Source organism: Morus notabilis, unplaced genomic scaffold, assembly GCF_000414095.1.
Source record: "Morus notabilis unplaced genomic scaffold, ASM41409v2 Scaffold980, whole genome shotgun sequence".
In the NCBI taxonomy this organism is placed as follows: Eukaryota; Viridiplantae; Streptophyta; class Magnoliopsida; order Rosales; family Moraceae; genus Morus; species Morus notabilis.
The window spans coordinates 175,538-202,661 of NW_010361812.1; the positions used below are offsets into that span (position 1 = coordinate 175,538).

The 27,124-nt window shown below is 30.6% G+C and overlaps 2 protein-coding genes across 3 annotated transcripts; both read right to left on the reverse strand.

The window, feature by feature from the left end:
* Nucleotides 1-6,638: 6,638 nt before the first annotated feature.
* On the reverse strand, nucleotides 6,639-14,119 carry LOC112092082. Its single transcript, XM_024167278.1, has 5 exons — nucleotides 14,102-14,119; nucleotides 11,632-11,825; nucleotides 8,515-8,609; nucleotides 8,324-8,398; nucleotides 6,639-6,977 (listed from the first exon to the last, which is right to left on the reverse strand). The coding sequence occupies exons 1-5, from the start codon at nucleotides 14,117-14,119 to the stop codon at nucleotides 6,964-6,966; spliced, it is 396 nt and encodes a 131-aa protein (XP_024023046.1). The 3' UTR covers nucleotides 6,639-6,963.
* On the reverse strand, nucleotides 13,827-17,793 carry LOC21389973 (probable protein phosphatase 2C 25). Of its 2 annotated transcripts, XR_002902413.1 has the most exons (5): nucleotides 17,298-17,793; nucleotides 16,263-16,601; nucleotides 15,968-16,147; nucleotides 15,570-15,853; nucleotides 13,827-14,101 (listed from the first exon to the last, which is right to left on the reverse strand). XR_002902413.1 is itself a non-coding variant. In XM_010100607.2 (4 exons), the coding sequence occupies exons 1-4, from the start codon at nucleotides 17,727-17,729 to the stop codon at nucleotides 15,689-15,691; spliced, it is 1,116 nt and encodes a 371-aa protein (XP_010098909.1). In that variant the 5' UTR covers nucleotides 17,730-17,793; the 3' UTR covers nucleotides 14,780-15,688. The 2 variants fall into 2 exon arrangements, 1 of the variants encoding a protein (XP_010098909.1); XM_010100607.2 differs by lacking the exon at nucleotides 13,827-14,101 and having other exon boundaries at nucleotides 14,780-15,853.
* Nucleotides 17,794-27,124: the final 9,331 nt, after the last annotated feature.

Here is a 27,124-nt window from a genome sequence, read left to right on the forward strand (position 1 = left end):
GAAGTAAACAAAAGCAATTCCAGTATAATGTTCCGTTGAGGCATTTTATCAAACATGTGGTATGCAATCAGAAGCATTCGAATTGGGCATAAAAGTTGCATGTGGAAATGCCTACTGTGAATATAAAGATGACTGTGACATCCAGAAAGCATGAAGACCGATCCTCAAGTGCACCAACAGAGAACAAGTTCAAAGGAAAATGTGAGAGAACTTACCGAATTCGACCCAGTGGATGAACGTGTGTGCGCTTCAACCAAGAACCCACGGATGGATGAGCTCGGAATACCCCAATCTCTCTGTCGCCGACTGCGGTACCTTGAGATTCTCCACCGATGACGGCGAGTTTTGGTTGGACGTCGCCACTTACGGAGACAACTGCTCAGAACAACCGCCAACGGAGGTTTCCGATCGCGGAGTTTACCACATAGTTCCTCCGTTTTGGGGGAAGTGAAGAGGACTGTTGAAAAGGTTCTACCGACATGCATAAACACGAGAGAGATCTGGGGCAAAGCTCACCGGGGAGAGATTTATCTGCAATTTCTGTAAGCTGTGGATGATGGAAACGGCTGTGGATGATGGGAAACGACAGAGGACATACGGTGGAAAGAGGAAAGAAAACACGAGCAAAAAGCAAGGGAATCCCACACCACAGACAAGAAAGATCTGCAATTTCTAGTAGAGCCACGACCGAGAAGTCACGGGGGTGGAATCAACGATCGAGAAGACACGATCTGCAATTTTCCTTAGCTGTGAGTATGGGAAACGACAAACAGCTCTCGGTGGGAAGAGAAGAGAAAAGCAACGGTAATTTCCCGAGGGAATCAAAACAGGCTTTTGCCGAGTTGTGCAGAGCGAAGTTACTGTAGACGCAGATTCGAGTTAATGGGAATTCAGGCCTCCATTGAATTCGCTCAACTCGAATCATAATTCGAGTCTGAATGGAGTAGTTGGTGTAATGAACACTGACTTGAGTTAATGGGTTGATTCAAATTGGGCTAATTTGAACCAAATCTGTCAAACGAACACCCCCTAATTTTTAGGGAGCGGAGGAGCCTCTATGAGACTCTTTAAAAAAAAATTTACGGGTAAAATATTTTATTTTGATGAGTGGATTCATGTCTGATTCAACTTATGATTTGTAGTTCGTTACGGTATTTTTTTTATAAAAAACACACGTAAATTGAGAATAATTCTGAATTATGATTTTGAATTCATAAACTAAACGTCGTAATTTTTAACGGTCAGATATGTACATATTCATATTAAAATTTACAACATTCTGTATAAAACTGTTCTTTCTATAAATCTGACCATTAAAAAAGTAATTTTAACAGTTAAAATAAAGTGTTCTACTGAGTTTTTAAGGAGGTCTCACAGATTAATTTTTATTTTCTTTTTTAAAATCACAATAGAAAATATGAATAACGATGTTATTGCCCCCCTGCGACACATCACCGCCCCACCCACACCGACCCGCCGCCATCACACTCGGCCACCGTGACTTCCAGCTCTGGCAAGCTTAGCTTTGTTCTGCCCAAATCCCCACGTTTCTTTTCTTATTCTTCAATCTTTTATTTGGGGTTTTCTTCTTGAGCACGAAACTCTTTGAGAGACCCAAAACAAACAAACAAACTGGGGTTTCAGTTTCACAACGAAGAAATTCCAAAAATCGTTAGAGCACAGATCAGAAAATCTCAATAGGCGTCACAAAGACTTGGCAAATATCATCGAGACCCATTGAGAAGATCATAGTTCGAAGGTGGGAAAAAAAAAAAAAAAAAAAGAGGCATATGGAGACTGAAAATGGAAACCCAGTCTCGTGTCGTGGGAACCATGGGATCGGACCAAGCATATCTGGAAAATAGAAATCAAAATAAAAGAAAATAGCAAAACCATAGAGAAGTAAAAGTTGGAAAGGGGACATCCGTGGTGGGTGTTTTGAGGGTTGCTTATAATGGGTGTTTAAAATAGCTAATGCTGAAATGAAGAAGGCAAAAGCTATTCGTCTGCTTCCTCGAAGACATGCTCCACAATCTTGAACAGGAGGATTTGTGTGCAAATGTTGGTTAGCAACTAGGCAATCTGAGTAAAATGGCCATTCTCCTCGTGGTTTTTGTCGGCGATATCGCAGGTAAAGAGTTCAGAGATGGATTGAGGTGAAGGGGAGGCGATGTGCGGTGGTCGGCGGCGGCACGAGCGGCGCCAGTGTGGTGCCGGTGTGGCGCCGGTGTGGTGCCGTTTGTATTGAAGAAGAAAGTTTCTTTGTTATCTTTTTTTATTTGCTTTTGTGAACATAATCAAGTGGGCTAGTTTTGCATAATTCATTTTACGGATTTGAGTTTAGAATTAGGTCTCGTTCATTTCATCGATTTGAGTTTTGTTACAGTAAAAAACTTTAAAAAATAATTACATCTAACTTTTTTACTACAGTAAAAAGCTTTCACATAAAGTCATATCTCAACTCGAATCAGCAAACTAAACGGACCTGAGAATTCGAGTTTTACTACTGTAAAAAACTATCAGAAATAATCACATTTAATTTTTTTGTTACAGTAAAAAAATTTCACATAAAATCACATCTTAACTCGAATTAACGAACTAAACGGACCATTTATTTTTGTTTGCGTAGAAAAGATTATTTTGGCCTCATTTGCTTTGCGGACTTGAGTTTTTAATTTGAGTTGAGATGTAACATTTTTTTAGAGCTTTTAACTGTAACAGAAAAAATTATATGTGATATTTTCTAAGAGCTTTTAACATTATAAATTTAAAACTGAAAATTTAAATTAATAAAATGAATGAGGCCTTTCATTTTTTAGCCACTATTTTTAATTTGAAGGTTGTTACGGTTCACGGAACAAAACGGCCCGTACCATAGATTTTTCCTTTTTTAGTATAACTTGTTATGTTTTCACATAAATAATATCCTAACTTTTATTGTACAACGATCGTAAATGGAAAGACACGGGAAATTTATTAAAATTATTAAGAGGTTGTTCTTTTGCAACGAAATTTAGAAAAAGTTTGAGCTCGAGTTACAACTTTATTTAAATTTATGTTTTTTTTGTAAAATTTGAGTTTGAATTCAAGTTTATGGCTAAACTCGAGTTATGACTTAGATTTGAAAATGTATAGGATATGTGGGAAATGGGAAAAACGAAAAAAAAAGGCAGAAAATGTGAAGAAACATAAAGAAAGGACAAATTAATTGAGGATCAAAGAATAAAATTAAAAAAACCAATAAAAAAAGAAAAGGAACGAAGCGCATTACACGTGAGAGAAGGACAATTTGGCGATCACAGTTTTTATAATACTAGCTTCCCGTTATTTTTTTTTTCACTTTGCAAATTGTATTTTTTTCACATTATTTAAAATTATTAAATATGATAAGTAATATTTCAATATAAATATGCTTTTTTAATTGTTTCTTTAAAAAAATTTAATAAATATGCGAACAATTCATAAAAATAAATAAATATAGCTAATTAAAACACAACATGTTAACGATGTCAAACTGAAACACGGCATGTTAACGATGTTCTTTAAGAAATGCCAATAATATTTTAATGATGATAAAAATAAATAAATATAGCCAATTGATAATTATTTTTGAAACTAAAAAAAATGACATTCATAAAAAAATTCCAATAACGGTGTAAAATTATTAAGAAGTTTTAAATTTTAACCTAAATAAAACTATGATTTGACGAAAATCAACAATTTCATGTTATGATAATGATAGTTGAAAGAAAAAAGTTACAAAAATATATACATCTTCTCTACTATAAGTGTAGATATATAGTAAGAGTACAATGATTTATGAGTGACAATATTTATGCAAGTAAAGAAGAAAAAGAACAGTATTTATAATACAATTAAAGAAAATGGAAGGAAAAAAAAAGCAGAAAAAGACAATTTAGAAAAATACTTGAAAGCAAGGAAGCAAAGCAGCAAAAAAGAAAAAAAGTGTTTAAAGAGAAAATTAATGGAAAAAAATATTTTAATGGGAAACAATGAAAAGTACATGTGTTAAAAAAGAAGAAAAAGAACAATATTTAAAATACAATTAAAGAAAATGAAAATAAAAATAAAAAAATAAAGAACGACAATTTAAAAAAAAGATTTTTTGGTACATTAGGCGTACTGATAGGTCAGATTTTTTTAACTATTAGATCTGTGTATTTTTTAACTTTTACATGATTTTATGTAGATCCAACCGATAAAAAACTTAACCTACTAATATATTAACGTACCGGGGATGATCCCCTTATAAAAAATGCTTGAAAATAAGTATTAAAAAAAAAACTTGCAAGCAAGCTGTTGAAGTACGAAATTTTGCACTCCATCAGCTCTTCTATATATAGAAGATTAGGAGTGTTATATATATATATATATATATATATAAGAAATATCTTCTGTCTGGCAGGTACTATTTGCTTGACTGATCTCGTATAAAAATTATTCTTTTGGAGTTTTTGAGTTAGCGTGATTTGAGTTCAGATCTTGATTTGAATTAAGGTATATTTGAGTATGGTTTGAGTTAGGATTATATTTAAGTTTGTGTTTGGATGTGCACATTTTGAGTTATGATTTGAATTGAGAATCTATTTTAGTTTGTGTTTGGGTGGGTCAAAACTTGAATTTGTATTTGGATAGTATTTTAATAAAAATTCAATGGTGATGGAAAATTTTAATAGGGTTTGTGGGTGGGGTTTCATTCGTCTCTTCGTTGTGAACGCATAGAAAAAAATCATCTCAATTGGAATTAAAACAAAAAAGTTATGACGTTTTTAAAAATAGAAAAAATAATGTTTATTAACTTGAGTTTGAGTTTAAGAACTTGAGTTGAAGAAGAAATTTAAACTTAAATTATAGCCCTAAACTCGAATTTTATAAAATAAAAAAAATACGAACTTAATAAAGTTGTAACTTACCTATAGGCTATCATTACTAAATAGGTCATGTGAGTAGGTTTCAAAAATTAAAGAAATTAAAAAAATGGATTTCATTTCAAACAAAAGGCAAAGAAGAACGACGTAGAACTTACTCGTCGTTGGCTCTTCCTTACTCTGAAGGCTATGAAAGTGTAAACTCCAATATGTCTCTAGGGGTTTTTGTGATCATATATTTACTTGACCGATGTTGTAATATGCACTTGTTTTCAAACCATGTATGGTTTTTCATTTTGTGTGCATTAAACCTTTGGGGCAACAGAATGCACCTTTACTATTACAGAACACACTCTCAATGAAATCTTCGCTTGTCATGTAATAATCATTACGGATTCACACCGTTGCATCCACACAATTGCCTTTTTTTAGACTTTATTTCTTTTAATGCATGAATCCTTTTTGCACTTAGCTAGCAAACACATTTTCTAGTCGTTTATCACTTCTTAATTTTTCCGTTAAAATGGCTACAAGGAATCTTTAAGGGGTGGTTATTTTGCAACTCAAATTAAGAATTTGAGTTGTGTTTGTGAGAGAAAAATATTATAGTAAAAAGTGAAATTTAAATTATTGTGAGAAAAAATACTGTAGCAATAGAATTTAAGTTGTAAAAAGAACAATGTTGTTTTATTTGTATAAAAGTTGTACAATATCATTATCCGACCAATGCCAAAGTTTTCGATTGGCCTTCAACGAATTGCCCCGTGTTGCAAACTTGGTACCCTATCTTTACATATCATTAAGTAATATAACATGCTCATCCATATTGCTATATTCACAAATCTATATATGTTACACGTGATTTGGATTTTGGCATTTCAACGATTTTACAGCATTCTAAACTTGTTACTACATGTTACTTGCAATGGTTTCATGGTACTACTTTAACCTTTACATTGTCGTTTTTTGGTCCTATAATTTCCTTTATTCTCTCAATCTGCTTTGGCACCAATTTCGGTGGTGTTACAGACGTATCCCAACTACATCACTACAGACTCGTTTGGTTCGCAGTTGGAATTTATGCAATTTAAATCATTTTGGTTTAAACTAAAAAAATTTTGTGAGATAAAACACTATAGCATGAGGATTCAAACCGCGGAATTGAGAGGTTGCTAAATTCTAAATTTGGGATTTGAACCAGGTTTTTCAATCCGAATATGGTCTACATGTTGTTGAGTACTTGACCACACTATCTACCGTATATCTTACATTTAATGGACGTTTGGTTCGTGTATTCAAAATCATGATTCAGAATTATTTTCGTTTTACGTGTGTTTTTTATGAGAAAAAATACTGTAGAGAACCATGAATCATGATTCAGAATCATTGATGAATACAAGAAACAAACGGGCTCTTAAACAATTTTTTGACATACATTATCCCACAAAGAAATTTTTTATATTTTTCTAATTATATAGGGTCCATTTAGTTCGTTGATTCGAATTTTTAATTCGAGTTGGAGATGTGATTTTATGCGAGAACTTTTTACTATAGTAAAAAAAATTAGTTGTAACTATTTATGAGATATTATTTAAAATTCGTAAATATCGCATTTGCTTTTATCCAGAAATTTGTTTCCTGATAGTAAGTTGTAATTAGATCATATCTTCATTGTAAAAAAACGATCAAATATGATTTTGAAGAGCTTATTAATTTAGAGGGTACAGAAAGCTTACATTTGTTGGGTAATTTTTTATGGTATCAATTTTAGAAATCGTATCTGTTGAAGGTGTTAGACAAAAATAGTATGGATAATATAAAAGAGGAACAAGTTAAGGAAGAACAAAACTGAAATTCATACAATTGTAATTCAACATTTTTACCAAAAACTCATAAATGGAAATTGCAAGAATGTCGAGGCACGTGGAGCACGTTTTCCTTAAAACATATTCGTCCCCTCCGGCGTGTGCTTGAGGTTACGTTGGACGTCCGTCTCCCAGGATACAACAACAACGACGGTAGCTCGATGCACTTTCGAAACCGTCCGACGAACTAGAACTTGATCTTTCCTCTATCACCAAAACTGAACTACAAGAACACAAAGCACAAAAACACGGGGACAGAAACAGAAGTGAGAGAAGAGAAGAAGAATTCTGAAAAATGAGTGCTTTGTTCATGTGGAGGATGACCCTTATATAGCCTGCCCGTGAGGGATGTTACAAGGCTGTAATGAAGGTGAATAAAACCAATTTATTCATGGTTTAATGGTGCTTGAATTCTGTGGTTACAGCCCCTGGAATTCCCAGATGAAGCTGGTCCAAAAGAAGTCTACAACCGGAGATTTAATGTCCATAAACCAATGGTTATTGCTGTAGTTTCTACATCCTTCAGTAATGCAGATTTTAAACAGCCACTAATGAATCGATTTCGGAATTTAGTTGGCAAAATAAAAGAAAAAATTGCAAAAAGTAGCTTGCACGGAGCGAGTTTTCCGGTCCGGCATTCGTGTCCGCAAGTCGCGGGCGCACACATTGGCCCCCAACCCGCCGGGATCGTGATTCGCACCCCCCCTGCGCGTGAGAGAGCGTCTCTGGTATACATGCTTGCCTAGGCTTCAAAGTGCAATCACTTATAAACACCACATTGGCTAGGAGCCAATGTGAGATTTTTACAATTTTCCTTCTTCATTGACCATTCCAAGTACCATACTTAGACCATCAATTTCTCATTCACCCAAAAATCATTTTGAGTGTATGAATACTCGATTTCGATCTCCTCGCGACGGAGAACGCAAATCCATCGAGACCCGTCCCAAAAACCTATTGGGCCCCATCCGAATATGGGCCTCAAAATGAGTCTTTAAAATGGCTTAACAAGCCATTTTTCCAACAGAAGGTGCTGTGGGTCTTGAAGAAGATGTCAAATTTGAAGTGTCCGCGGTTAGTCTTGTGAGATAATCCTCATTATTCACAGATTGAGCGCGTTTGAAACTCGTTCTAAAATAATTTATTTTTTTATAAAAATAAAAATGAAAATGTTTTTAATCTCATACAAAAATCATTTTTGAAAACGCATTGGGTAGTTTTATCAAAAGATTATTTTCAGTATAAAAAATTCATTAATGTTTCTATTTCTTTCTCTCTACTCGAGAGAGCAGAAAACGAAAACAAAAAATGAAAAATGACTAAAAGTCATTTTTCATTTCTTTCTCATTTTACACTAAATCAAAAAATCGTTTTCATTTCTGTTTTTTGTCTCTATTGCACCAAACGTCATTTTAGAAACCTTTTCATTTTTTATTTTTTGAAAAACGTGAAAAATAAAAACGGGATCAATTCCAAACACGGCCATTATAGTTTTGATGTTATTGATAAATAATTGTAAAAAAAAAAATATATGTTGCAATTATTACAATTTGAATATACAATACTTACCAAGACTGCAGCTCAATAGCTTCAGGTATATTTGGATTGATGAAAAATTTGTTGGATTTGTTGCTAATGACAAACCTGTAGCAGAGTTTTTTATTAGTAGTATGTAAGATAAGATTTTTTTTTAATATTTTTTTTTTAAAAAGAATTGAGTATTAATGTACTGTTATATGGAGATGCTTTCAGTCGAACACCTGCAATTACAAGCCTTGTTGCAATAATACTGGAAATATTCGCCCCTTCATTTGTGACGAACGGGTTCCACATTGTTGGTAACATAGGCTTTTGTCTATAATGAAACAAAAGATTTATAATGTCATATCTTGATATATAGATGTTTAATAAATAAATATTCAAATTGCAAACAGGTAACATAAAATATAATTCATACTCTTGGTTGATGAGATAAATTTCTTGAATATTTGCGGCTCCAAATTTGGTGTGTATTTCTTTTGGTTGTTTGGCGTATATAATTAAAAGCGAAATTATTATTATAAGTTCGAATATAAGTTCTGAAATGTGAAGACTCATCTATGCAGAAGTATATATATTATATTAATTCTTCAGGAATATCGTTTGTAATCAATGCTATTTCTCCATTACAATAACAAATTTTTTTTGTTTCTTGGGCAAATTTCTTTGCGTTACAATATTCACATATTGTAGGTGATATCAGTTTTTTAAGTTCGTTTACAATATTTTGCATTACGTGGTCTTTATATATGTTATTATATGAATATTAGTTGTCCACTTCAGTCAAAATTATTATACAACTCCAGTCAAACTTACTATTCACGTCAGAATCTTACTGTGTAAATAGTAACTATAAATAATAAATACAGTGCAAATAGTAAGTACTGTACAAATAGTAATCGTGAATAGTGCCGAAAATTTTCCTATAAATAGTGCTCTAAGGTTTTTCATTTTGTACACCTTCACAAGATTAATAAAATTCTCTCTCTAAAGTTTTTCTTCTTAATTTTACATTTTCTTAATTTTCATAACACATTATCAGCACGAACGTTATACTACTACTGCGATTGTCTACATTCATTAATTCAAAAAAAAAAAAGGCTTTCATCCAATTACAAACATCTACTTTAAAGTAAAAAAAAAGTAAGTCCTAGCCTTAGCCTACAACAAGTTTATACCCTTATTAATTCAAGTGAAAGGTATGTAAATATACTCTATTATTTTATATTCATGCAAAGAGAGACTATGCTACCAACGTATTATATTTTTATAATCTTGTCATTATACACCCTTCGAAAGATTTACTGAGTAGTTTGACGTGTTTGTATTCTCATAAATAGCCGGCTACGCCGGCCGCAGGTAGTAATTTCTTATTGCACTTTCTGCATACATATTACTATTCTCATATGTTTATTTTTCTACATCATTTGAGTCATACAATTGTAATTTTTATTCTACTTCTAACGGTAATATAATAGATTTTTACACCACTAATAACGACTATAAACGGCTAATTTTTACTCTTTAAAATGTGGATTTCTTAACCCATACAATTAACTTCTTCTCTTCTCTTCACCATGCTTAATATTTTTATCTTTCACTTCTCATCTTCTCTTCACTATTCTTAATATAATTTTCACGATGTGCCGAATATAATAATGATGTTTATTATTTTAATAGTCATTTTTTTATATTTTTAGTTTTTTTATTAGAGATCATTCTCCACATGATTTTCAATTTTTTCTTGCAATACTCATACTTGTAATATTTCTCATTTTATTTATTGTTATTATGATTAACATATAATTTTAATTGTATTATCTATTGTAATAATAATATTATGATTTTTAGTATATTGATGTTCTGTTATAATTATCACAATATCGAATCTTGCCAAACTTGAGTTTGTTGCACTCGACATCAAAGAAAAGAATTATATGTCTTGGATCATTGATGTAGAAATGCATCTATAGTCAATGGGTCTAACCAATATTATTAAAGAAAATAATAACAAATTACCACAAGAAAATGCGAAAGCAATGATTTTCTTTCGTAAATATCTTGATGAAGACTTGAAATACAAATATCTCATGATTAAAGATTCACTTGTCCTTTAAAAAAGTCTAAAAAAGAGATACGACTACAAAAAAATCGTCCTTCCCGTCACTCACGATGAGTCATGAATTATAATTATGAGATTAGAATAATTTTCGATTTACGTGTATTTTTTGTGAGAGAAAATACTATAGCAAATCATGAACCATGATTCAAATCATGGTATGAATCATCTTACCAAACGTCTATGTTTTTAAGACCTTAAGGGCTTGTTCTTTTGGAGTTTAATTTGAGTATAATTCTTGAGTTAAATTTGAGTTATAATTTAAGTTGAACTTGTAACTTGAGTTTGTGTTTGGTTGTGTACATTTGAGTTATGATTTGAGATAAAAATCTTTTTGAATTTGTGTTTGAGTGAGTCAAAACTTGAATTTATATTTAGATAGTATTTTAATAAAAATTCAATGCTGATAAAAAATTTTAACAAGGTATATATGTCGGGTTTTATTCGTCTTTTCATTGTCAACGCATAGAAAAAAGAATCATCTCAATTAGAATTAAAACGAAAAAGTTATAGCATTTTTAAGAATAGAAAAAATACTGTTCATTAATTTGAGTTCGAGTTTCTGAACTCGAGTTAAAGGAGAAACTTGAACTCGAGTTTTAGTCATAAACTCGAGTTTAAACTTAAAAGAACATGAACTCGAATAAAATTGTAACTCGAGTTGCATTTTTTTGAGTTTTTCACTCAAAAGAACAAGCCTTAAGGGTTCGTTCATTTTACCGATTCGAGTTTTTAGTTTTAAGTTTCTACAGTAAAAAGTTCTCAAAAAATATCACATCTAACTTTTTATGCTACAGTGAAAAGCTATCAGAAAATATCACATCTCAACTCGAATTGAAAACTCAAATTCACAAAATGAACGAGGCCTAAAAAAGTCAAACAACTACAACTCTATCATATTTAAAATTATTTCAGAACTAAACTAATATCACTGAAATGCTAAAAAACTTACTTCACTTTCCATACATCTAAATTACCTTACAACAATAATACCATTTGATCAAAAATTTTCTGAGCTAATAAGAAATTTTATGAGAAATTTCTTTATTGAATCAACATCCAACCCGATGCACATTATTAAACAGAGCCCAAGAATCAAATGGAAAAACAATTGAAGTTTGAAGTAAAACAGGAAAAAAGGAACCAAAAAGGAAAATAAATAAGGATTGGAAAAGACTTTAAGAAAAATATGAGAAGAAAGAGGGAATAAGGAACTTACAAAAAGATTAACGGGAGAAGGATGAAGATGCTGAAGAAAAACTCAGTTATGTATAGTTGGCGGTGTCCAAGCCAACACCGGTGGTGAGGCAAGCGAGACCAGCGACGGAGGAGGTAAAGGCAGAGCTGGTTGCAGAAAATTGAACGAAGAGGCGAGAACAGAGAAAGAAAAGCGAAAAAAGTAAAATGGTTTTTCTTTGACGAAATTTGAAGGAGGATATAGAATATATTAATGATAGTCAAGCGGTGACTTAAGTCAACGGGGCCTTAACAAAGAAGTCAAGTGATGATCAGTCAAAAATAACAAAGGACGTCTCGTAAAAATTAATAAAGATGACGGGTGAAAAGGGATAAAAAAAAGTTAACGAACACGAGGTTTAAAAATTTTAGAGAACGTTTGGTTCATCTATTCAGAATCATTCTTATTTTATGTGTATTTTTTGTGAAAAAAAAATACGTTAGAGAATCATTAATCATAATTCAAAATCAGAAACGAATATAAAAAATTCTCTTAATAATATATATAGATAACACCATAACACCATCAAGGTACCTCAAGAGCTCTTTTTTTTTAACTTGAATTTATTTTTATGCTCTTTAAGTCTAAAAACATACTTAAAAAATTATGGACTTGTTCTTTTGGAGTTTAACTTGAGTATAATTCTTGAGTTAAATTTGAGTTATAATTTGAATTTATGTTTGGTTGTGTACATTTGAGTTATGATTTGAGATAATAATCTTTTTGAGTTTGTGTTTGGGTGAGTCAAAACTTGAATTTGTATTTAGATAGTATTTTAATAAAAACTCAATGTTGATGAAAAATTTTAATAGGGTATATGGATCGGGTTTTATTCGCTTTTTCGTTGTCAATGCATAGAAAAAAAAATCATCTCAATCAGAATTAAAACGAAAAAGTTATAGCATTTTTAAGAATAGAAAAAATATTGTTCATTAATTTGAGTTTGAGTTTCTGAACTCGAGTTGAAGGGAAAACTTGAACTCGAGTTTTAGTCCTAAATTCGAATTTAAACTCGAGTTTAAACTCAAATTTAAACTTAAAAAAATATAAATTTGAATAAAATTATAACTTGAGTTGCATTTTTTTAAAATTTTTCACCTAAAAAAATAAGTCCAAAATTATTTTACTCGTTTCTATTTTCTCAGTTATAAAAACCATGACTGACAAATTGATGTCCTTCTCCCACGTGTAATGCGCTTCGTTCCCTTTTTTTTCTTTTTTAGAATTTTATTCTTTGATCCTCAATTATTTTTTATTTACATGTTTGCCCTTCATTTATGTTTCTTCTCATTTTTCTACTTTTTTTTTTTTAGTTTTTTGCATTTCCCACATATTCTATAAATTTTCAAATTCACTACATAAAATTATTTCTCTCTTTTCTAACTTCTAAGTTAAAATTTATTTTACAAATATATCCCTACTAAAGTAGTTCTATTACAGTCCTCTATATACGTTTACATGTATTTAACTTTTTTTGTTCGTTTTTACTCCACGAAAATATTTTCTTTCTTGAACCCTAAAGCAAACATTTTCCTTCTTTTCATATGTACACCTTGATTTGTATTTTTAAATATGTTTTGCATTTAAAAAAACCACTACTAAAATATTTATTGTCAAATATACTCTTACTTAAAAATCTTTTTTTTTTTTTATGTGCATCCTAATAAGTGACTCACACGCGACACCACGTATGGAGCACGTCCCAAGACTAGTATCACAGAAAAACTTTAAAACGATATTTGTTAACATAAGGAAACAATGACAATAAAAACGACAGGAAAATAATAGACGACAAAAAACTGGAAACGACAGCAACCATTAAACAACATCAAAATTGAAAAACGACATCTCATAGCGACCTTTGTGTCATTCACTTATTTGCCTTTGCCCGATGGTTGGTTTCTGTTAGGGTATTTTACACATTTGTCCTTTAATTTGTATAGTTTTAGTAATTTATCTTCTAAATTTTTAATTTTGATAAGTTGCCCTTTTAATTTAAAAAAATTATTGCAAACCATTTTGACATTGATTGTGTCAAATTAGTGTCCTAAAAACATGTTCGACAAAAAATTCTAACATTTTAATTCAAATGTAACACAAATCTATTAATTCCTTAACTTTTAATCGCTTAATTATAACCAACAAAATTTGAGCAAATTTAATAAAATGGGACAAATTGTAACAATTTTATAAGTTCAGGAGGTTGATTGTTAAAAAAAATTTGAAGAGCAATTTGCTAAACCACGATAAGTTTAGAGGGTAATTGCGCTGAAAACCCTTTCTGTTAAGTAGATTAGATTTGCCTGTACTGGTTGTGTTGTGCATATCACGCTGGCGCTGTGTGGAATGCGTAGCGACTTCAACAAACAATCTCGTAAATGTAGTATCATTTCTCTGATTTGTTGGTTCTTTTTCAATTTCGGAACATATTTAGAGCAACCAGCAGTAGTACCTGGAAGCAGTTGTGCATGTAAATGCAGAACAAGTAAAACGACTAAGAACTCCAAAAAAAAATGGAAAACTAAAAATAGCAAAATGAAGATTTAATTGCAAATTTCATAAAATATACATTCGGAAGTTAAAAACTTTATAAATCCAATTACCACCTATGGATATATTCTAAATTTTTTAATGGAATACATTTGATGCAAGTGTTAATCATAAGTTGAGTGTTGACAACGAGAATGATAACCAATTTAATGTTTCTTTTAATTTTAACTAAATTGAAGAACATGAATTAGAATATGTCAAGGGTGGCAACTTGAGTCATGTTTGTGTAGACCAAATTTTTCGTGTTGAGTTAACCCATGAGTGACACTCACATTTTGTATGACCCAATTTTTTCTTGTAAATCAACACTCACATTATTATCACAAAACATACAAATAATAATGTGAGTGTTGATTTACTTAACCCATTTATAGATTACTTTGTGAATTTAAACGACTATTCTTATATTTTCATTTCGTTTAAATAAATTTATTGAATATTAGTTTCTTAGAACAAAATATTTTTCTCCATCCATATATTTTGAATATATATTTTTAATAAATAAACCTATCAAATATCAATCATGATATTATTTTGAATCGAGTTTGATTCGTGTTGCCGCGATATAAGAATAAAAAAAAATATTGCCATCTCCTAAGCTCAATCGATAAATGTATTTCTTTATAGGATTCAATATAGGCTTCACTAAACTTTTTGTTAAGTGACACCACGTTTCATTTAGGAAGTAAGTACTACTTTAAGGAGAGTGACGCAATTGCTTTCCGAATGGCCGAAGGGAGTTTGATAAGCTGAGATTGATTTGAGAAAATGATGGTACAAAGCTGAATCCCACGTGATCTGGAAAAACTAGAACGTGGGGTCCCAATTAAGCATCTAGAAGAAATAAGACAAAAATTGAAGTGTCTCGCATGCCAAAACGAACAAAAAATGGGCTCAATTCACATGGCAGCTGCCAAATGAGACCGGCCTGGTCCAAATAACAATACAGAAAAGCATGTGCTTCACGGGTTGACTTAAAAAGGAAAAAAAAAAAAAAAACAAAGGGGACAAAAATGGTCAAAATTGTAGTTTTGCCGTGTAACACGGGCGTTGAAAACCCCATTAGATTACTCGGTCACTAAAACAACTAGCTATTATGGCCAATGGCATGACCTCTAGGCTAAATTATTGAAGTCTGAACAACTATAATTGGGGGTAACTTAAAAAGAATTTTGAGTAAAAGATGGGATAAAGTAATGTAGTGAAATATCAAATAGGCTAATATTGATATGCTTTGGTAATTACGATTGCAATACATTGTTCTGTTCTCAAAGTATTCCTACACGTGAGGAAGAAAACTATTAAAAGTTGTCATTTACATTTGTGAAAAGTTAACGTGGGCATTTTGCCACAGCATCAAGGGCTATTACCTGGAGGAGTTTTGTAGCTTCTTAAGCCGCAAGTTTCTTGGTCAAAAAAACACTTGCAGGAGAAGCGAAAGGTCACCTGTTGTTTTCACCTGAACTTCTATTCACCCAAAAGAGCTGAATTATGATATGAAATGACCTAATTGGACTATCACCACGCTTATATCGTCGGTAGAGCCTCTTCTTACTGATAGGTCAACCAGCTTTTTACAAGCAGAAACTGGCTCTGGCTTGTCAACATCTATGCATAAAGGGCGAACTATATCTACTGCCTCCTGATTAGTAACCTGTAAAACAAAAGAAACATTATATTCAGAACACAAGCCTTTGTGTTATCAATACTGGTTATAGAGAATAATTCAAAAGATAGTACCAAATATGACATCAGTTTGAAAAATTACCTTGTCCCACAGCCCATCAGAGCCTAAGATCAAGAACTCGCAATCACGCTTGATCCTTAAAACTTTGGTCTCCGGTTCAGCTATCACCCATTGTTTAAGATTCCGATCTCCGATCCCTCTTGACACAGCAAGTGAACCCTGAATCCGCCAAACACCATTGCAACAGTCAACATAACCACCCTGCAAAAGAGCACATTGCAAAATCCAATCAATTCCACTCCTAGCTTAACACAGCATCATGAAATTATTATTAACTTCTCTATTACACACTTCACCCAGTCGAATGAATGCTTACCAGTGTTTCGATTCTGTCCCTCTCGTCTTTCCTCAAAGGCCCGTGATCAGTAGTGAGGGCCTCCGCAACCCCTCCTCGGCTCATAACAGCGCGGCAATCACCGGCATTCGAGACCACCAAGTTATCCTTTTTAATCAATGCAGTGACACAGCATGTACCACCACCGGTGTCCTCTTTTAGAAAATCGGCATCTGTTGCGAGGTATCCATCTTTCACAGCCCCCACAATTTCTTCTTCACTTCCTCTCCTCAATTGATTTACTATGTTCTTTTCCAAGTTCTTGGCGGCAAATTCTGCTGCCTTAGGCCCTCCGTGCCCATCAAAAACACCAAAGAACGCCTGCAGTCACAAAATCTAATCAATTCAAGGCTCTAAAATCATTTAAGCACCAAAGATAATTAAGCCATCAAATTCACAAGCAAAATGAAAAATCTTCACATCATACAATCTCCACCACAAACCCCAAGTGTCAAACTTTTCTCTTATGTTTCTCTTGTAGCTTTAAAACGTCCTAATTCACCTAAATCCATGTATATGTAATTAATAACGTCTTCTCTATATAAACTATCCTTCTTTAACTAAGATCAACGCGAAACAAAACTGAATTTTGTATAATGTTAATCACTTCCCAAAATTAAACTTGATTTTTTATTTTTTTTTTCCCCGAAATACCAATAATGTTCCTTTCTAAGTTCGTTTTAACAAACCCTAAGTTTCTAAATAAAGTAAAAACACATGATTATCCTTTCCTGAGTTTTCTCGGCAACCAAACAGAAACCTGAGGAATGAAAGGAAGTACAAATCAAATAACTACCTTGCCTGTCTCGACTCCGCTTGAAACAAAACTCAATTTGTATGATATTAATCAATTTTCCAAATTTGAGCGATAATGTTACTTTCTGAGTTCGTTTTAATCCATCCTAACATTTCTAAACAAAGTCAACAGATGATTATCTTATACTTTCCTAAGTTTTCTCGGTAACCAAACAGAGAATACGTAACGAACGAAAGTGAAGCCAAAAATCAAACAATCACCTGTCTAGACTCTGCTTGAAGGTCAACAACAGCCGAGTAGCGATCCTCCATTGCGCCTCTCCTCCCTCTCTTGCAATAAACCGAATACCCATCCGCCTCGGCCTCCACAACGTCCACTCTCTCCTTGGGCGAATCCACGGCGAAATTCAAGGGCGCGATCGGAATATCGATCCTCGACGGTCTCTTCCGCTTCAAAACGGCCCCGGAGCACGACGGGATGCCCATGTTATCGGGAGAAGCTTCCTTCTTGGAGCTGCTCAGAGCCGTTATCTGCCTCTGAAGAAGCCGACCGGCTAACGGCGACGAGGTCAGCGCCGGCGAAGGCCCATGTACGTGGATGATTCTCGGAGACACCGGCGATTTGTAGAAGATCGAAGAGACTTGCGACGGTGAGAATATCGGCGAGTTTGGTACTACTGCCACAGAAGGCATTTCCTTTCCTTTCCTTCCCTTTCTTCTCTTTTCGTTTCGTTTCCTTTTTAGCTTTTCAACTTTTCTTTCTTTTCTTCCTTCCTTTTCTCCGCTGAGAAGTACAATGGGTTTCGTAGTATCGTATATATAAGGGAAGATGGGAGCCAAACGGCGCCGTTGGGGGGAATAATTGACTATGCATTGACTGTGGTTGGAATATATTTTTTTTAATTTGGATTCGTTGACGCGCTTTTTGGCTTGCAAGTAGGCCACGTTTGAGTGATATAAGCGGTGGTGCCTTACACGCGCTCTTAAGATCAGTGTGGGTTAAAGTTGCCTGGCCACGTGGCTCAAATTCAAATAAAATCAACAAATTTTAAATTTACTAAATCAAAGACGAAAAAAAAGAGTGGGCGGTGGTTTTTGTATGAGAAAATTCGTTCAACGGTCAAACACGTTAAATTTGGTGTGGATTCAGGATTTGGATTGGATTTCAGTTGTGCGACTGGGTCTCTTTTCGTCGTCCCCTTTTTTTACTTCCTTTTCGTTTGAACCGGAATTTATTTTTTTCCTCCTGTATGCAAAAAAGGTTTTTTCTTCGCACCCTACATTCTGAAATTATTAAAAAATCATCCTTTATATTTTAAAATATATTAAGTTCATATATTATATTTTAAATTCATGTAAAATCCTTAATTATTTTGGCCAAAAATTTATTTTGATTATGAATTTTACCTGAATGTCCTCATATTTTTTTTTATTTTTATTCTTTTTTGTTCCTTTTAAGGGTGTTTAGATCTTTTTATGGCTAAAGCTGATCCTTAATTGACACTATATGAAGAGTATGGATTCAAAATTTGAATATAAAAAGAGAGGGGAGCAGGGGGGCCATGCCCTTTAGTTTTTTTTTTTTTTTTTTTTTTTTTTTTTTTTTTTTTTTTTTTTTTTTTTTTTTTTTTTTTTTTTTTTTTTTTAAATATAACAATGGTTTTAATTTTAATATAATAGATATGTGTATAAATTAAATTTGACCATCTTAAATTAACAATTTTATACATTTTATTGGACTAACTATTTACATATATACACATATTAATATATTCTTAATTAAAACAAAATTTTAACCCCCTATCAATAAATCTTCACTTTGTCAAGTGCTAATGCAAGTATGATCTTTTGATAATTTTGAAAAAAGAAACTCTTAAGAAAAATACTATTTGTTTTGGCTTTTATCATAAAGACTTTTTTTTTTGTGCTTGATATATATAAAGGGCATATTTAATTTAGTTCGTTGATTCGAATTTTTAATTCGAGTTGAGATATAATTTTATATGAGAGTTTTTTATTATAATAAAAAAGTTAAATGTGATTGTTTATGAAAGTTTTTTATTATAACAAAATTTAAATTTTAAATTTGAATTGGTAAAATGAACAGAGTAAAGATTATAATTTGTTTTTGTTGTTGGCCTGTGTACATGGCAGTTTCTAGCTGGTTCTTCGTCGATGGTCAGAGATAATATACGATTATTTGCTGGCTTTCCAGCTATTTTAAGCTCAGTGTTGTCTTCAGTCGGTGGCGGCTGGCATGTGGCAACACCAGTTATACACTGCTAAGAGAAGCTACTCACTGCTTTCTACTATTCTTCTCCCTTCTAGACGTAAAATTCTTATTTAGATTTTTATATTTTTCTTAGACTTGACGTAATCTCCCATTCTAGATTTTTATAATTTTTTAGATTAGACAAGCATGAAATCCGCGCGTTGCTGCGGAATAGAGTATTATATTATATGATAGTTGTATTTAAAGATATTTATATATATACATGTATTATACAGTATTGTATTATATGATAGATATAAAATTTGTACAAACATATTTATACAGACATATATAGCATTATTATTTATAATATTTATATATATACATATTGTACATAATAAAAAAAACAACGCTGTTGTGGTTCTTGATCATTTCATTTCTTTCAGCTGCAAATATAAAAATAGGAAAATTGGTTGTAAATATATGTTAAGAGAAATAAAGATGGTTAAATTATATAGTATAAAATAAATATTATAAAAATATTTATATTACCTTGTTTTTGGGCGTTTTGCAGATTGTCTTGTTGTTCTTGATTCAGGGTTGAAAAAATAGAATAATTGGTAGATATGTTTTTAAATTAATTGATAATATATGTTGTGTTGAATTATGCTTACCTTGTACCAGGTTTTTTTGGTGTTGGAGTGTGTGGATCAAATGTGGTTGGTATTGATAGCTGTGATGATGGTATTGCCTGTGGGCTGAAAAATAATAAGATTTTTAAAATTGTGATAAATATAATAAAAATATTATTTATGTATAGTTGATAAAAAATTTTAAAAAATATTATTTACCTTTGTGGATCTTCTGTTCCTGTAGTTAACTGTTTTGATGGCGATGATGGGACATGGATGTCTTCAAATATTTTGGAAATTAATGTGCTCATTTGGGTGCCTCGTTGTTGAAAGAAGACTTGGAAGATTTTTGATTGTCCTCGGATCTGATCGATAGCTAGTGGTATTATAAATGGATCGGTAAAGCCTTCGTCAATTATTAGTGCAGAACATGGTTTTTTTATTAATGCCTGAGCGGTTTTGCCAAAAGCGATAACTTCCATGTCTCCAGTATGATCTTCAATTTGGATTGTTAATCTGTACCTGTAACATGTATATAAATATATTTTTAATTTTATTAATTTTTCGTTAAAGTAAGTAAAGATATATAATAAATACAAATGATATGGTAACAAATTTAATTACCACGGAGATGGTATTCATTTTATGTGGCCATGATTTTCGCACCACCAATCTATTCTTGTCTGTTTTAGTTGTCGATAACATCTGGGGCAAGAATTGTAGAACCATCCTTGAGATGTTAAAAAGTTTACTATGGTCGCTCTTACAGTGAATTTTCCATCCTGCATAAAAGATAGAATATTGTGGTTTTAAATTTTTTACTAAGTGTAGTAAAAAATAATCAGAAAGTTAATAGTACTAACCAGATTATTTTGTGCATCTAATGTTTTGAGCTCGTTTATTGTTCTTCTGTTTGCTGATGTTTGTTCTTCAATTGTTTGGATAGGTGTTTTTGGTGGTGGTAGGAATTCAATTTGTTGATTTTGATGGGAAAATCTGTATGTATAAAAATACGAATAAGTTAAGAAAAATATAAATATAATTTATGATTATCTAATATGATAAATTTATTAGAATATAATATATGTGTGTGTGTGTTTACCTTATCTTTAATGTTGTTGTTTCTGGGATGTCTGGGTCAATATAGAAAAGTGTTGCTGATGTACTTGAAACATATGAGTTACCTAGAAATATAATAGAGTAAATAATAAATGTATGCTATATTTTTTTATATATTTATATAAAAATGTTATAATAAAGTAATTTAAAAATACCCAGATATTGCTTCGTCAACATTGCTGAGAAAATTGCCACAAGTGGTGCCTTCAGTGTTTTGAGTACATTTTCATCAAATTGATCGGCTTTATGTCCCCATAGGCTTACCTGTAGTTGTTCATTTCTGTTGAAAAAATGTTGTTTATAAAAATGATTAATAAAATTGAATCATAAAAGTAAAGTGTGAGGAAAAAAAGTATAAATTTATTGTACCTGATGTTTTGTATCACTATGGATCGCCGTGTTGTTGGTCTGGTGCTGACATGTGTATGTTCAAGTGCTTGGATACTTGTTAATACTCCAATAACATCTAATATTACATATAAACATGGGACTTTTGTAAATAAATATTCAAGATATATTTATAATAGTGATAAAATAAATTAGGTAACATATATTACCTGTTAATATCTCAGTATTATTTATTCTTTGATATAGATGGTCAAATTCTATGAAGTAGAATTTGTGAAATGAGATATATGGTGCGTCTTCCATAATTGGAGTAAAAGATGTTGCTCGTGCAAATTAGATCATAGCATTGTGTGGAACAACTTTGTATGTTGGTTTATTTTCAGTAACATAAAAGTTACTAATATTGTATATATTGTCTTGTTCAATTTTTTGAGAAATATAGTCCGAATCACATACTCGAATTGTTCCCTGTATTGCTTCATGCTGTAAATAAATAATAAGGATAGAAATTTATTCAACATTAACAAATGTTATATAAAATAATATGTAATATAATATTCTAAAATTTTAGTACCTCTTCATCAACCAGAATACAATCAAGGCTTATCAGACGTCCTGTGACAAAATCGTTGTTTGTCCATATTCTGCATACTCGTGCTTGTATTGTTTCATACACTTCATTTAGTTTTAGTGCACGAATAGGTGTTGTCATTTTCTGTAAATCCTGAAATAAGCAAATAAGATGTTGTTATAATGATAAATATTTTTATTTAGTTTATTGTTAAATATGTGATATTAAAAAAACTTTAATGTTATGAAGAATATAAGATAGTATATATTTTTTATGTATTTATTTATGTGATGTTATATAGGATTTCTTTGTAGACAATGTTTTTCATATGATTAGGATAATTATTGTTTGAATTATTAAGTAATATATATAATCATTTTGGGTTAGTTACCCTGGATAAAGCAACATATAATTGACCATGGTTAAATATCCGATTTTCTAAGAATAGTCAAACTTTATTCAAAGATTGCCCCTGACTTTTATTTATTGCCATTGCGTAACATATCTTTATAGGGAATTGTCGTCTTTTCAAAGTAAATGGCCATTTAGATTCATGTACAGTCATTTCTATTCTTGGAATATAAACTTTTTTCAAAAATATTATTTGAATTAATGATCTGTCATTCTATTATTTTATTTGATGACTGTGTTATGATAAGTCTTGTTCCATTGCATAGTCCAGCAGATTGATTTAAGTTTCTTAGAAGCATTATTGGAGTCCCGAGTTTAAGATTTAGTTCATGTGGTGGTAAACCGTTGAAATTTAAATTGTGTAAAAATTCTCAAGGATATAAGAGATTTAGTTCTTCTATGTTTTCTGATGAAGGCATTATTGTATCATAACTATAATAAGTTTTTGCCTCATTAGGTACTAAAGATAATATATAATTATTTATATTGTCAGCAGTTTTATTTTTTGGCGTTACAATTGCACGCTATTTTAGGCAATCAATGTTATTAAAATTGTTGTTGAAATTATCGTATATTAATGTTGTTATTTTGTCAATTGGATCTAGGTCAAAATTTACAAAGTATTTTTCTGGTATTTTTATCCATGTAATATCTTCATTTTCTAAATCTTTTATTCCTTCAACAGTACCATTTCCTATATCCAATGTCCATTTTGAAAAATTTTCAATCTCATATTTTTCTTTTGATGTTGTATTAAAATGTTTTAATCGCATATTTTCTGTTAATGTTAAGGTTGATCAAAATTGTTTCGTAAATCCTGGAGTGTTTTATCTAATGCTTCAAAACAATATTTATTAGTTATAGGTGCTTTGTCCCATAAAATTAAGGATGTTTTTTCAATTAAATGTGCTAATTGAGTTCCTTATTTTATATGACACGTTGAAAATTTATCTATTGATAGTGGAATTCGAAATCTAGAATGTGCAGTTCTTCCTTTAGGCAATAATAATGATGCTATTCCTGAAGATGCGACAGTTAAAATTATTTCATTATTGGATCTAATCTTTGTTATAATTGTATTCCACAAATATGTTTTTCCAGTTCCTCCATGGCCATAAATAAAAAATAAGTTGTTTTGTTTATCATTAACAGAGTCTAAAATCTTTTGGTAAATAATATGTTGTTCATTGTTTAAATTTTGTACTAATAGAGAATTTTCCATTTTTAATTTATTTATGTCAAAATTAAGTTCTTCTCTTAAAAGTTTATTATTTAAATCTTGTATTAGTGAACCAGTTGGAAGCAGTAGATTAAAATGAGATAAAGTTGATGAATTTAGATTTAATAATTTTTCTAGTTCTTATAATATAAAGTTATATAATTCATTTTCAGGTATTTCAAAATATGGGTTGTTAAATTTTTTTTTTAATTTTGTATAAGATATCATCAGTCATAAGTTTTTAATTTTTTTCAAGTAATTTCAATGGATTATTTACATTGCAAAATAATAATATAATAATAAATAAATGTCGTAGTTGTAATGATATAGACCAAAAAGATGCCTCTAATATAGATTGTTCCCATTCTCTATCATCTCCTAATAAACCTAGTACATAACATGTAGCCTGATATGTTCCATATGTTATGTTATCAATAGTTCGAAGATTTTCATAGCTTGTTATTTCTTTTCGATGATTTAGTAATAATTTTAAATAATATAGTTCTCCAGAATTTGGATGAATATAATATAATCGACCTATTGTATGTCATGTTTGTCTAGAGGACCAATATTTATATCTATTGTTCCAAACATATTTAGTTGAAAAATCATTATAAGTTAAATTTCTAGCATTCATATCATTTTTGTTTATTTCCATCCATTCTGTCAGAGTTGTTTTATGAATATTTGGTTGCTTCATTATATCAATAAGATGTTGGTTTGATTTGAATGTTATGTTTTGCATTTTGGGTAAATGTATTGATAGACGTTGAATGGCTGGGTTTCTATGATGTATTGGATATTCATATAAGTGCCATAATGCTTCATAAGGTGTTATATATCTACAATTAATATAGTTTTTTATCTCATCTATTTCTTCATAAAAATTCTCTCCACACTTTTCTGCACAAATATTTTCTTCTATAACTGCTCTTATTCTATCAGGTCCTTTTGTTAATATTTAAACAAATATTTTATAAGCATTGAATGAGAACAAATTTCTACATTAATATGAGCATTATATTTAAGACATAAATCTATGTTATATGGAACAACATATCTATTATATAATTTAATACCATTTTTTTCAACATAAAAATTTGTATCTCTTCTTTTATAATTAACAAATCTATTTTCTTCGATATTTGTTTCAGGAATTTTTTTGAACATGTTGAGTTTTTCATGCATTGAGCAGTTGGTTTTACTATTCCACATGGTCCATGCATCATAAATTCAGCTACAACATTGTAATTGAGTTTGTTTTTTTTAGGGTCAGGAATTTCGACAGAAATGAATTTATCAATTTTTTATGGATCATATAATTTGTCATCAGTATGTAACTAAAATAGGAAATGACAATGTGGCAAACCCCGTTTTTGAAATTCAACTACGTACAGATCTACAAAATTTGAAGATAAATATATTTTAGATATTTTTAGTATAAACAATAGATATTATTATTTAATATTTATAAATAAAATCCCATAAATGTAGAAAGAATATACTGACTTGCTACAATGCTTCCAAAGATATTTTCTTTTTTACTGTCGACAAAAAATGTTCTAATTTCATTTTAAAAAGTCTTGTAATAATATCAAGTCTATCAACAGGAGTAGAACCAGGTATTTTTGTTAAAGCTATAGTAATTTCTGGCCATTTTGGATTACATGTAAATGTTATAAATAAATCAGGATTTCCATAATATCTAGAAATTGCCATTGCATCATGATAGTTTTGAATCATGTATCTGGGACTCTCAGTATGACTGGAAGGAAGAATAATTCTTTTATCTATTGCTTGTGCATTTGTATCTCCTTTTGTAATAGCATCTTAAATTCCTTGATAAATTTCAGATCTCAATTTTTTTTTTGATTTTTTCTAATATAATCAAATCTATCTTCTTCTACACAGGCGTATGCATCAACTACATATTGTTATAGTAATCTTCCACTTCTAAATAGGATATCACTTTAATTTTGATGTTCTAGTAATTGATAACAGTAAAATTCTCTCATAGAAATTCTTTTTCTTTTGTATATGTTATTTGAATTGTTTATATTATATTTTAAATCTGTTCGATAACCATCTTCTCCATAAGGAAACAATAATGGGTATTGAAGAGACATAAGATGGATGTAATTTTGTAATTCTTTGTAAAGAATTTGTTCTATCTTCAATTATAATATCTCTTCCTTGTTCGTATTCACCAATATCTCCAACTATTAAACAACCTATATCATTTGAAGTTGGTAATTCATATTGATTATTATCTGTAGTTCTTCGATTTATAAGTTTTAATTTCATAGATGGTAATTTATCTTCTTCGTATCTATCTCTTATCGTTCGAAAAATCTTTACTAATTGATTTGTATTATCTAACATTGTAATTAAATGTTCTATTATTATTTTTATTAAATTTTTTGATTCATTTTCAAATGAGAATGAATCCATTTGATTTTCAATTTCATTTTCCGTATCATATATATATATATATATATATAATTGTGCAAATCTAGGAGGATTATTATCAACTGGAAGAAAAGATCCTATTAAATGATGTATTTGTCCACTTATTTTAAAAATATAATGACCGATAAGAGTTTTTTGGAAAATTTTCTATGTTACTTCCAAATGATGTAAATGCAAACATGGAATTATAAATTCTTATATTTTTTCGAAGGTGTGTACTTAACGATCCTCCATAATAATGCAATAGATTATATAGTATTGAGGGAATATGTTTGCTAAAAGGTATTCTAATTTTTCCTTCTCTACAACAAAGATTGAATTTAGGAGGATTACTTTATTAAGCCAAAAAAGAGCACCACAATAATGACAGATGTAGGAACAATTTTCGAAGTCGATGTACATATTAGTATCACCTAAAAAAAAATTAGGTAAGTTTATGAGACAATTATATAAATAATTTTTTTTTTATCTTCTAAAAATTTTATATTTAGTATGAATAAGAAATTTATAATTTTGTGTACGATTTTCAAATCCTAATGGAAGAGCTAGTTGAGAAGATATGTTTTTAATTGGAGACATACATTGCATAGGTCTGCTTTCAGTGTCAGACGTATGTTGCATAAGTCTACTTTCAGTTTGAGACGTATGTTCTATCACACCAACTCTGGATCGAGGGATCAGTGTGGATGAATTTTTTGTATTGAACGTTGATATACTTGAGTAATCAATATTTCCAACTGTTGAATCCTCGTCCATATGTGAGATGATACGACATGTACGGTAGGTAGATTTTGTGGACGTTTTTTTAATTTTTCTTTTTGGCTTCATCTGTGTATAATAATACAGTAATATGATAAATTATTTTTAAAATTTTATATTTGTGTTAGACAAAATAATGGAGTATGAAGAAATTTGATTAGTATGTTAGACAAAATATAATAAACAAATATTATGTAATGAATAATATAAATTAAACGTACATAACATAACATGATAAGTAAGTATTTATGCAAATTTTATATTTAATAAATGAATATAGTAAAATATTAATGATATAAAATAATATTAAAATATGTATACTAAATACATAATTTCATAAGAAAAATG

Excerpts from the sequence above, each read along its gene's own strand:
- LOC21389973 (XM_010100607.2), bottom strand. The coding sequence starts at position 17,729 with ATGCCTTCTGTGGCAGTAGTACCAAACTCGCCGATATTCTCACCGTCG. Across the intron at positions 16,602-17,297 it reads TTCAAGCAGAGTCTAGACAG|GCGTTCTTTGGTGTTTTTGA; the intron begins GTGATTGTTTGA and ends TTGTGACTGCAG. Across the intron at positions 16,148-16,262 it reads GGGACAGAATCGAAACACTG|GGTGGTTATGTTGACTGTTG; the intron begins GTAAGCATTCAT and ends GCTCTTTTGCAG.
- LOC112092082 (XM_024167278.1), bottom strand. Across the intron at positions 8,610-11,631 it reads CTTCTCCCGTTAATCTTTTT|ACAAAAGCCTATGTTACCAA; the intron begins GTAAGTTCCTTA and ends GTTTCATTATAG. Across the intron at positions 8,399-8,514 it reads AACAAGGCTTGTAATTGCAG|GTTTGTCATTAGCAACAAAT; the intron begins GTGTTCGACTGA and ends ACTCTGCTACAG.